We start from the raw sequence: 12,335 nt of genomic DNA, 5'->3' as shown, positions 1-12,335 counted from the left end.
CGGACCTCCACATTTTTAACCACACTGTTCTTGCTGTGCTTAACTTTGATGTTCACTGTGCACCATCTTGGAATCATCTTCTGCTGATAAACGGTCATCAAGTCTTGCATTTCTTTTTTTTTTCTTTCTTACCTGTTTGAGTCATGTAGTCTAAACAGTTTCTCAAGTTTTTCCACCAAATCCTATTCAAAATGTTTTTATGCCACAAATCTAAACTTTGTCCATGGTGTGACTGAGGAGAGCAGCATCTTTTGCAGGAGCATTACCAGAAATCTCTTTACAGGTCATTTTGTCTGCACTGTTGCCATCAGTTCAACTTTCCCAACTCATATTTCATACTAGAATTCTGATGCAAATGTAGTATTTCACATTTTTTCAGAAATGAACCTCAACTGTTATGTTTCTAAGTATTTGGACATCCTTTCCACGTCCTTCCTTAAAATCTTCCCTGTCTTTCTCCACAATATCTAACTTTTTTTTTGTTCATAAACATGGCTGTTCATCTTTTTCTCCCCCAACTTTGTGCGAATCACACACCATTAATGTAGGCAGAACTTAACTCTGTGGTACTTCATTATTTCTGGCTGTCCCTTTCACAGGAATTCTTTGTCCTACCCAGCACTGATGTTACTGTCCAGTTCATCAGTCTTGGTCATTCCCACCCACCTTCTGTAATTCTCCAGACAGCTGACTGTGATCGTTGCTGAAATCGGACTGAATAATCTCCACCAGTATGCTGCTGTCAAGTTTTAAGGTAACGTGGTCGTAAATCTGAATCAGTTTTGATTGATGGCTTCTTCTGGCCTTGACCCAGTGTTGTTTGTGGTCCTGTAGGAAAGCAGCCCTTGTTTCTTTCTGGAGTATCTTCATGACTTTCGTTTTCACCACTGTGAGGCTAACTGGCTTGAGTTCCCCTTTACATTTTCTGCTAAATACTTGATCAGTGGTACTACTTTTGCCTTCTTCTAGTCCTCAAGCATTTCTGCATTGGACACTGATCAGTGTAAGACATCCTCAGGAGATCTGACAGCACACTGGTCAGCTTCATAATGACATTGTGAGGCAGTTGGACTGGTGCCTGTACCTCATCTTGTTTTAGTACAGCCAGTTCCCTGACCACGTCTTCCTCCTCCTTTAGCCTGGTGGCCATCCACCTTTCTCCCAACTGTATCCATGTGGCACTATGTACTTGTTCCTTTAGGAAGACTTGGGTAAACTGTTTATGCAGTACCTTTTTTCTTTTCTGGATTCTTTGATCTCCCTCCCATCTATGCTCTGCCTGGCTAGGGCTTTCCCTCCTTTTTTGTTTCCTACGATATACCTAAAAGAACTATGTCCTCCTTATTGCTCCTTTTGCAAGTCCATTTTTTTCCTGTTTTGCTATTTTATTTGCCTTTTTCCACCCCCTTCTTTTTTTTTTTACTTCTTTTATGTTGTAATCATTAACCCCACTTTCCTGTGTTACCACACTTGCTTTCTATTTTTTTTTCCTTATTTAGCCTTGACTACTCTTTCCTCGACCCAATCCCCATAGCCTTTTCCCCGCTTCCAACTTGCATCCAGTCCCTTAATTCACTTAACCTAAGTTAGTATTGTACTCCAACAATCGCATGCCTTGTTTTGGTCTTTGCTTTCTTCCCATTGCATTTCACCAAAGTGCATCGCGATCATTAGCACACAATGGTACTTTTATTTGGACATTTTGGCCCCTTGTCTTTAGTTAAATCCATATCCGGAATGCTGTCCTTTTAGTATAGTTCTGTATTCATCCAGCCCTCTTTTCTTCAAGTTGGAATTCACAATTTCCCACTCTTCTTTTGGCAGAAGCAGAACCCCATGACTATAACCTTTTTTTACTTGTGCTGCTGAAGAAGCCTTCTCGTCTTTGGGAATTGTAACGTCCTTGTCTGACAGACTTGTCCAGCCGTAGTTTGTAGCAGATAGTTGTGTGCCTCTGAACTTCACTTTTTGAATATTATTTTCTTGTCAGCCCTCGTCTGTGCCTGTTCCTTGTCTGAGATGCAAACTTTTCAATGTGGGGAGCCTTACAAGCATCATCTTTCCTTTGCATGCAGTTCATTTAGAGAGAGAGAGAGAGAATGAGAACCTTGATGTGCAGTATCACAGCTATAGCTGTAGGTAAACAAACCCTGTCCAAATGGATTGTTCATCTATATTCTCTCTCTCTCTGTTTTTTTAACTTGTTTTTGGGTCCCATACCTGCTGACCATCAAGCTTTCCCTCAGCTAGAACGTGCCCATTCATTCCTCTGATTCCTCTGCTTGTGGTGGCCCACAATGCCCTCCCCTTGGGAGTGCACATTTCTGTACACTTGCTGTGCTACCCATCAGTGACTTAGTGAGCTTAATGCCTGCCAGCAGACTGTCTCCTCTGTGTCATCACCCTTAACTCAGAGGTATAGTGGCAGTGTGTGTGGCTGGCTGTGCCCCTTCCTTTTTGCCCACAGGACAGGAGCTCCTGTCCTCCCTGCCATTGAGATCAGGCACCAAAGGTGCTAGTCAGACTCTAATTACCTGATCTGTATTCAGAGTTATATCATTGTACACTACCAGCATTGGCTTAATTGCGTTGTCTTTTGGCTTATTTTCAGCTAATCACCCACTGTAAAATGCTGCATTCAAAGGCCACTTCAAAGGGGATGTGTCAGCTCCAGTGCTTGTTTCATGAATGTGACCATTACAGATATTTGTGCTTTGGCTATGTATTTCTTGTTTCCCATGTTTACCTATAACAATTGCCTGGACCATGGTTCCAGCAGTCAGTGGTCTTCCAACATGTCAATGCAGGGGGTTTTCTCAGTAGTTACCAACTGTAGAGGGCCTGCAGACTGTGATACAATAAGAAACATGCTTACCATATCAGCTGATCATAATGAAAGGTTTCTATACTGTGTGTTTATTATCTTTCCACTGTCTGCTGTGGTCGAATGGATTGTCTATCAAGAGTCAGTGGATATAGTATCCTGCAAGTTAGGCTTGTATATCATTTGGTAACCATTTGAAATGTTGGGACCCCCTAGAGCAAGTCCTGAAGCACTGAAACTGAATGACTGAAAAAAACAGGACTTACATATACTATGTCCAAGCTGGCCATTTCCTGAATATTCCCTTTTCTCTTGAGGTAAGGCAATGCCAGAGTTGATATGTATAAAGTTGGGGAATGTGAACTTGCCCCCCATACAAAAAAAAAAATTAAAGTAGCAGAGCTGTTTGAGATACTCTTCTGTTGTAGTTTTGTGTTGTAGTTTTGTTATTTTTTCCCCAGCTTGTTGGCACTTTGCATTTAAAGTGCCGACATTTCAATAGGAAGCCAAACATTTTCTGTTCTTATTAACATGTATTTTCTTGTTAATACTTGCTAAGTGTATCGGGAGTTGAATGGTGTTCTGGGGACGGATACTCCCTTCTAGCCTGCACATATGTGCCAGCATGAGGTGCATGTAGTACATGCTCTGGGGATGGATACGCCTTTCTTGTCTGCACATATGTGCCAGCATGAGATGTGTGTACATGCTTTGGGGTTGGGTACACTCTTCTAGCCTGCACATATGTGCCAGCATGAGATGTGTGTACATGCTTTGGGGTTGGGTACACTATTCTAGCCTGCACATATGTGCTAGCATGAGATGTGTGTACATGCTTTGGGGTTGGATACACTCTTCTAGCCTGCACGTATGTGCTAGCATGAGATGTGTGCATACATGCCCTAGGAATGGGTGCACTCTTTTAGCCTACACATATGTGCCAGCATAAGATGTGTGCACATGCTCTGGGGATGGGTACACCCTCTTAGCCTGCACATATGTGCCAGCAGGAGACGTGCGTACTTCTGAGTGTGGGAGCTGGAGAATGTTCAGTATTTTGTTAAGATGGATATACTGGAAGAGGAATTCCCAGTAGTTATTGCAGAGGGCATCTTCCCACATCTGATGTGGTAAGTATGCGTTTATGATCTTTGTATACTTTCAGAATTTAGTTAAATTGGTAAGTAAATCTACAGAAGTCTACCAGTAGTAGCTACTCATTCTTATACTAGACATTCTTCAGCACAAATTTAGGCTGTTTTTTTAATAGTTGCTTCACCATACCAACCTCACCAATTAAAAAAAGAAGAATTTTGATGAATTTTGCTATTTTAAAACATTTTATTTTTTCCTTAAGGTCATTAAAACTAGCAGCAGCATAGTAATGTGAATCAGTATACACATATCTCCACTCTGTTACAGGGATGCATCCTCTATCCATCTTTGTTGTCTGGTTTTACTGTAAGGATAAGATTTGCCCACTACTGTCTGCTGACTCACTGGATCTAAGTATACCCAGTGTTGATGCTGTGTGTTTTAGTAGATGGGACTGTGCCCATGGGTGTGGCTGCAGACTTCATATGCATAGGTATTGCTTCTGTCAGTGTAAAGGGAACATGTCTTATTTGTTTTTGTACAATGACGTTTGTGGTTGTGCATATCACTGGTGCAGAGCTCTGCCCAATGATAGGGATGTGTTGTAAATCTGATTCTTTCGGTTTCGAGCAGACCACTCTTCTGCTTGATAAGCTGTTCATTAATGCTCCCAAACTTCTTTTGACTTTTTCTGGTTGTGTTGCCTGTGGCAACACTGCATCATTCATTTTTTTTTTGTTTTGCAATGCTAGTGTTTTGTTGTGTGTTGTATAACTGTTTTGCTGGAGACGATTCTGTGAATGATTCTGTGACAGATGAAGCTTTACAAATGAAAGCTTTGTGTTCATATAGTAAACCTTATGCTAATGAATCATTTTTCCTTCCGTAGTTTTCACTAAGAAAGAATTTCCTTAGTTCTGCTCTGTTGTGTTTGTGCAGCTTTTCGTTAGCTACTGGAAATATTTTAGTGTGTGTGTGTGAGTTTTTGTGCAGCCTTGGTCACCAAGTGCTTATGGTATATGCCTGTTTCTTTCCTCATACAAACACTAATTTAACAGAAGTCCTAGATCAGGACTTTCTTGTACAATAAAGAGCAGCTGGCAGCAGGGGGTTGTAGCAAGTGGATTGTTAATTACATTGTCACTAGTCCTCCTTAGACCTTGGCAGAACACTAAGCCTGAAGGAAAGCATGCAGCAAGTAACATATGTATGAAGACAAGGTATAAAAGTAATGGCTCCGCAGCAAGTAACATTGTATGTATAAAGACAAAGGTATAAAAGTAATGGCTCTGCAGCAAGTAACATTGTATGTATGAAGACAAGGTATAAAAGTAATGGCTCCACATTCTAGCACTGCTTCTCGCAGTTGCATTGGTTTTAAATGGCTGACAGCACTTTCAGTGCTCAAACACTCGTATCCCATTTTAACACTGCTTTCAAAAGCTGCTGCTGTGGGTCTTGTTCTGGTTTCTTTATTACGTGATTTTGAATGTTTGCTTATTTCCCATAATGCCTTTGAGACTAATTAATGGGAATGTGGGTGGTGAAGAAAGAGTGAAGCTAGTGGTGACCACAACACTGTACCCCTGTTTTAAAGCACAGTTCACACAGACAAGTATTTAGTTTAAGGAAAGTATAACTGTGTCCTAAAGCAGGTGACTTTTTTTCCTCTTCAGGGAGCTACACCAAAAGATGGACCAAGTGCTGGCTGCACAATAGTGACCGCCTTGCTTTCACTGGCATTGAATAAACCAGCAAGACAGAACATAGCCATGACAGGAGAGGTGTCACTAATGGGAAAAATTCTCCCTGTAGGTGGAATTAAGGAGAAGACCATTGCTGTAAGTACTATTTTCAGAGATTGTGAAATCATTATGTTTAGTTGTGAGGTTACTTTGTTATCCATTGCTTTGAATAGCAAGACTGCAGTATTTATCAGATGGGAACATTATTTCTGAAAACAGTGGTCTTTAATTTTAGTGTATTAAGTCTTTAAACAGATTTTCAAGTGGCCATATTATTCTCTCCACAGCCCACAAACATAGATGTGTTGTACGTATGTACCTCTGAAGCGTACAGAATTCCTTGGTATTTACTGGTTTTGAGGGCAAAATAATGTGGTGCCACACATTTCAAAAAGTGGCCTCTTCAATTCCCGATTTTTATTATTTTTTTGAATTTACAGTTTTAAGTTATAGCTGATGTCATCATGCATCGCTAGCATATCCTGCAACATCATCAATGTGCAGGGGCGTCCATGATGACATCAGCTTCGTGAGGCAGTACCTGAGGCTGGAACAGGAGTTTCAAACTGTGGGTGGGGACATTCCTAGTAGTTGCGTATCTATCAATTGGTGATCTGCAGTTTGAGACTTCCATTTCTTGGATTGTTTTGTTTTGTCTCTACCAGGATTTGGCATTCTTCAACACAGTGCTTACTGGATGAGTTATGACCCGACAGTATTTTGCCTTTTGCTCTAAATTTTTATTCGAGTAAGTTTTATGTATGTCATTTTGGCACACAGTTAAGTTTGGAGTCTTGACATGAAAAAGAAACTCAGCACTTCCAGTGAGTATATTTTGCTTATGCTTGTTGAGGAAGTTAGCGTAGTGCTTGTTTCTGTCCGTTCTTGTCTACAAAAATGTCCCAGTAAGCTGATAACAGGTTATATTACTTGGAAATATAACCAAACTAAATGCGTTTCCTGTCGGTCTTAACTTGAGAGTCTGTCATGTTGTTTGGGGGACTGGGTCATAGTCCTTGGCTAATAACCATTTAATTGAAAATATGAATGCTAACACTTTGGTTTGCGCAGAATCGTAAGTTTAAAAAAAATAACACAGTCTAGATGTATAAACTCCAGAATGCAGCAGAGAACATTTGGTGGGAGTAGAAAAACACAGTGAGAAGACAGCATATTCCACCAAAGGCGTTTGTTGATTAAGTTTTTAAAGAGAAGATTGAAGAACTGATGTAAGAAGAGAGTAGTAGGGTTGAAATAAAGGATTATCTCTAAATGTAGGTATTGTGTTTGTAGGCTGAGGTAGTGGCTGGCAAACACTGATAGTGAGGTTGAAGAGGAGGGAAGGAGACAATGACTGACATCTTTATGTGCACATTGCAATGAAGGAAGCAACCACGGCCCTACGTAATGGAGCGCAAATATGAAGCACTCTGAGTTGCCAGTCTGTTAAATTTAACCTACAGAGCAGAAATTAACCTAAAATATGTTTTATACATTCAGAAGCTCACTGTGATAATTGTGTGTGGAGTATGTTTCAAGTATTTGAAGCAATATGTTCAGCAACTCTTGGTTGCTGGCAGAAGTGGGTATATCAGGGAAGAGATGATAAACCCTTTGATGACAATGTTATTCAATGTATTTAGGATTTTTGTCTGAAAAGTCCTACTGAAATCAAAGTTCCACCTTTCTCCAAATTAAACATCTTATTTTGAGAAACGCGCACTTAATACTGATGGTTTATATCCCACAGTTTTGATAAATGCCAACGGGCTTATTGCCATCTGTAAAAAGTGTGCAGTTTCTAAGCTGAAAAGATGAGCACATACAGTGTTTGATATGTTATAGGTGAGCTAAAAGCAGACGGACTTCATAAGTACTTAAAGGAAAGCTTATACTGTTAAAAAGATGTAAGGAAGGGATAGATCTCAACTTTCCATCTGCAAAATGAAGAACATTGGGCAAAATGTAGAACTTAATGACAATTTTAGCAAGGAGGAGCACGTTATGGTTAAGGATTATGTATACTAAACTTTTTATTTTTTATCAGTAAATAAGATTCAGCATTATTTAACATGGGTAGTTTAAATATGCTTAACAGTGAAAGCATGACAAACTGTTTCAGTATGGAACTTGACATTAAGACTCGAATGCTGATGATTTCTCATAATGAACGGTGGTTGATGGGTATGAGAAGAAGTACAAAGGTTATTCGGGTACCATTTTCTAATCTCTACTCATCAGCCCATTGGTCAGCTGCACTCTAATCTGTTTCTTAGCTTGCAGTTAAGCTGAAATTTAGCTGCTCTGCCGCATCTGTCACATCACTGATAAATTATTCCTAAAAGCTGACTCCCTCGCCTTTCTGCTGCCAACAAAACTGGCATCTTAGATTTGGAAGAAACTTTGTATACTGGCAAAAACCCCGCAAAGTTTGTGTAAGCTCATTCAACATTTCTGATTTCTTGCCAAAAATCGAAGCAACCAAGTCCCCAAATTGCAATTTTTTGCATGCAGCCCAAAGTACAGTCTCTGCCCTACCTGTTCTGCTTGATTTTTGAACTGTATTACAATGCTGGGCTTTGCAGCAGTGTAAAATGTTCGGGCAGCTAACAGAGTATCTTCACTTCTCTGATTGTCTCGGTGACATCGATTACATTTCTAATTTTTGCCATCATTATTACCGCTTGCATAAACTAAGGTCTTTTGACTTGTGTTCTCCAGTAAAAATGTTTTCTAACCTGGTAAAGGCAGTGTTTGGGCATTAGTTTGAAAGACGTCCCTTTGAAGAATGTTTTATTTAACCTTAGACTGTCAGTGGGCCTTTCTCATTTTACTGCTTTTTAGGGAGGGGTAGATATGGGGCAAGTGGTAACTGCGGTTTTGCATTTGGTCAGTGATCTTCTTTCATTCAAACTGAAATTTAGCAGCCCTGGAATCATGTTTTATTGGAAACTCTTATTCCACTTTACTTCATTCTGAGAAACATTCATGTTCTGTGGATCACCCTTGGAGTGAATGGCTACTCTGCCATGGAGAGTGACTGTGTTTTGCTTAATTTCCTTATTAACATGTATCCATCACTCTTCATCTTGTAAATGTAAAAATGTTTCTGAATATATAGTGCTTAGATAACCACTGCAGTTAAGGTCCATCTTGTAAGCATATTAATATATACCATTCTCAGTCAGTGACTTCAATCTTCATGTAGGTATCCCACAATTCTGTTGGGGTGGGTGAGGTTATATTATCATGTATGCAAATGTTATGTTAATCAGTGATTATGTATGCAAATTTTATATTAATTAATATCCCGACTTTTGGCCAGTTGTGCCTCCTTTTCATGGACCTGTGTCCAGATGTTTGATGTTTCCAGGTTGAGAGGTATGAGCATATCGTGCGTCTTACTTCCAGCAGATATGCATATCTGATGTGTTACATTTATATTTTTAACCTTTATATGTGTAGTCCAGATTTTCGTCATGGACTACAGCAATTAATTTAATATTAGTTGTCCCATGGGGAAGCATACTGTATCCTGCACTGGGTGTGTCATCATTTCTACAGATAAACTGACTTTGAGACATTATGATAGAATTGCCGTTTCAGCAGATGATTGCAGCCAGCTAACAGGACATTAGCCAAAGCATGCAGTTTCATTTCTTTTTTGTTTTGTCTGTTTCAGATGAGTAAAAAGCTGTCTCTTTCATGACTTTAGCCCTCGACTGTATTTAAGAACTGTAAGGCTTTTGACGGCAGCATTTTTATTTCTTTGAAATGAAGCACTAGTTGTTAGACCTCTCTTAATGAACATCCTGGGAACTTCTGTGCTGTCCAGCTGCGGATCTTATATACTATAGACTCATAAGAGCCTTTGTCACCTCGTAGTGCACAGCCATAGGAGAACTGAAGGACATTTTCCTATTATATTATTTTATTTTGTGCATTAACCATGAGTCTACTAAGCACAATTGCCTCTCTTCATATATCTAGGGAACTTCTTCATAGCTTACGTTTTTCTTTAGATACTGTTAATTCCAGGACCATCTCCCCCCTCAAAAGGAGAATGAATGAAAAAAAGTGAGCAGCAACAAATTCAGATTTTTAGTGTGCCCAAGCCATTTCTGGAAATAGTATTAGAAGTGTTCTGCATACTGCCGTTTTACAAAACTGTTTTTTCTTCTCCTTCATCTCCTGCTTTTACTATTTATTTTTCTTCATCCACTAATGTCCTGAGAACCAAGTCAGTTTGATATCCTGTTTTAAGGGCAAATGTAGAGTTAGTTTGGCCTCTTTTTGTTTGGTTAATCAATTTAATAAACACATTGTTAAGCACAAAAATAAAATTCTACTGGATTTTTTTAAATTATTTTTTTAAAACACCTGTTATTGAATTACCACTTGTGACATAGGCAAATTTACATTTATCCAAAAGTAATCAAATTGTAACAACAAATTAACAAACCTTATACTTCACATATATTGCTATGTATCATATAACCTAAGCAACATTACTTAGATTATTCAATTCCTGCTCTTGATCTACCCAGTTTTTTCAGTCAAGCATTACATAACTCATTTAAGTCCTGCCTTCTTTTAAACCTCATTCCTCCCTTGTATGTGTTGTTCCCACAATTCTACTGAATGTTGAATACCAGATGGCATTTCTCTACAGCTGCCACCTTCTACCTGTATATTTCTGTTCATTTGTTTAATTAAGCATTTCATCCTTTTATACACCTCTTTCATGTCCTTTCCCTTTCTTGTTTGCTGTGTTGCCGTGCTGTTAGGTTTCCCCAGGTGTTCCTGCTTGTCATTGCACTGCTTTACATTTACGAATTGTCTTTGCTTTCTCAGCAGTCTGTGTTCTGGATGAAGATGAAAGGATGCTTGCATCACTTTCTGGCCAGTCCATGAGTATCATTTAGTTTGGCATTCTGTGAGTGACATGATATTGGACCCCTTCTCGCCTTCTAAAAGCAGCAACAAAGGACTTGCATCTCCTGCTTGATCCAACAATTTTAATTGTCAGTGTGAAACATTTTCAGTCTGTAGTACTGGGTTTGATCCTTCAGTTTCCACTTGCAAACTACAGGACTTTTTTTGATCAAATTACTTAACCAGATGATGGTCCCAGGGTGCAGTTAAAAAAGGGACACTTGTGTTGTGCAGGCTGACCCAGTTATCAAGCACATGGATACGTACATAAATAAAACTGAGGAGCTTTACAGTTCATAATGCTCAGAGTCTCATTTATATGCCTCTACCTAAAAACTGCCTGTACTTGTGTAGGAAGTCTCAAATTACACATTTTTAACACCCTTTGTTAGTGAATGCTTTGTTAATTTTGTCATACATTACTTTTTTTTCTTTGTTATAGTCAAGACTGAGGCAGTAATCATCAGAGCTCCTACAGTTACTGCAAACTTTGCATTGTTAATTATAAAATTCTTTGTAATGTGGTTGCCGAGAACAAGGACTGCTGTTGAATTTATTTTTTACTGTAATGCAGACTGTTTGTGTCTTGCCAAAAACTAAAAATCATTTCAGTATCTTTGTCCTGATGATCAAATGAAGTTATTTTAGTAACAATAAATGATTCTTGTGTTCTTGAACAGTGTTTCAGCATAGTGTTTTCTCACTTCTAGGCCAAAAGAGCTGGTGTTAACTGCCTAGTTCTTCCAGCTGAAAACAAGAAAGATTATTTTGATCTACCTGAATTTATAACTGAAGGAGTGGAGGTGCATTTCGTTGAGGCATACCACGAAATATATGATATTGTTTTTCCAAGGGACTGAACATTGATAAGATAAGCACACTAACAATCATTCTGGAGAACATTGTGTTCAAGGACTTCAGATAAAGATCCTGTGGGATTTTAGCCAAGAAAAACAAATGCAACATCGTTGTTTCTGATGTATGCTGCTGGACAACTGACAGCGGGCTACTAGAAGTCCAGAGAGAGTGAGTCCCAGGATGCACTGCACTACACAGCCTTGAAGAGTTATCTGGAACAGTGTCCATCTGTCTTTGGTAACAGAAGTAAAAGATTAGTCATTAGACACAAGACTATGAACTAGAAGCTATATATTTACAGACAGACATATATAATATATATGGTAGTTATTGCTGCTAAGCAGCCAGCAGTGAAGCAAATTAGTTTCATATTTTCCATTTGCTCTGTTTTCTCTGCTACCTTAAAAAGGTACAGTATTTTGCCCATCATGATGTCTAATTGATGTTTGGGTGCCAGGAGAGAAAAATTTGATATACATTAAATTTTGTGTGTGTACCAAATATTTCAAGTTTGTTAAATATGCTGCATTGCATACATTTTCTTCTAATAAAATATTTTAAAGTATGCGTGTTAGAACATTTGGTTGATGCATCACAACAGGTTTAAAGTTTGGTAAAAGTACATCTTTATTGTTCAGAATTTTTAAGCTTATCTGCATTGACTGTCAGCAAACCATTCATGTAAGAGGCGTGTACAATCCCACATGTCATCAGTCCCACCCCTGAGTCAGCCTCAAGCTTCTCATTGGTTGTAGCACTTGCTTCTTCAGAGCCAATCAGAACCTTTTCATTAGGAAGGTCCTCTGTTAACAGAAATGAGCCTGTGGGCATGGGTCCTGGAATATGATCAGAAATCAACTTTGGATGACCACTTGAAA

General features: G+C 39.0%; 1 protein-coding gene across 1 annotated transcript in view; it reads left to right on the top strand.

Moving 5' to 3' along the window:
- Positions 1-12,022, top strand: part of LONP1 (lon peptidase 1, mitochondrial) — an 843,750-nt gene extending 831,728 nt beyond the window's left edge. Inside the window, exons 17-18 of the mRNA XM_044090626.1 lie at positions 5,596-5,760; positions 11,310-12,022. Of these exons, the coding sequence (XP_043946561.1) occupies positions 5,596-5,760; positions 11,310-11,459 (315 nt within the window). The 3' untranslated portion in view covers positions 11,460-12,022. The remainder of the gene's footprint in view (positions 1-5,595; positions 5,761-11,309) is intronic.
- Positions 12,023-12,335: the final 313 nt, after the last annotated feature.

Source organism: Protopterus annectens, chromosome 13.part0, assembly GCF_019279795.1.
Source record: "Protopterus annectens isolate FY-2018-M chromosome 13.part0, PAN1.0, whole genome shotgun sequence".
Classification (NCBI taxonomy): Eukaryota; Metazoa; Chordata; order Ceratodontiformes; family Protopteridae; genus Protopterus; species Protopterus annectens.
This window is presented reverse-complemented; position numbering and strand designations above follow the sequence as displayed.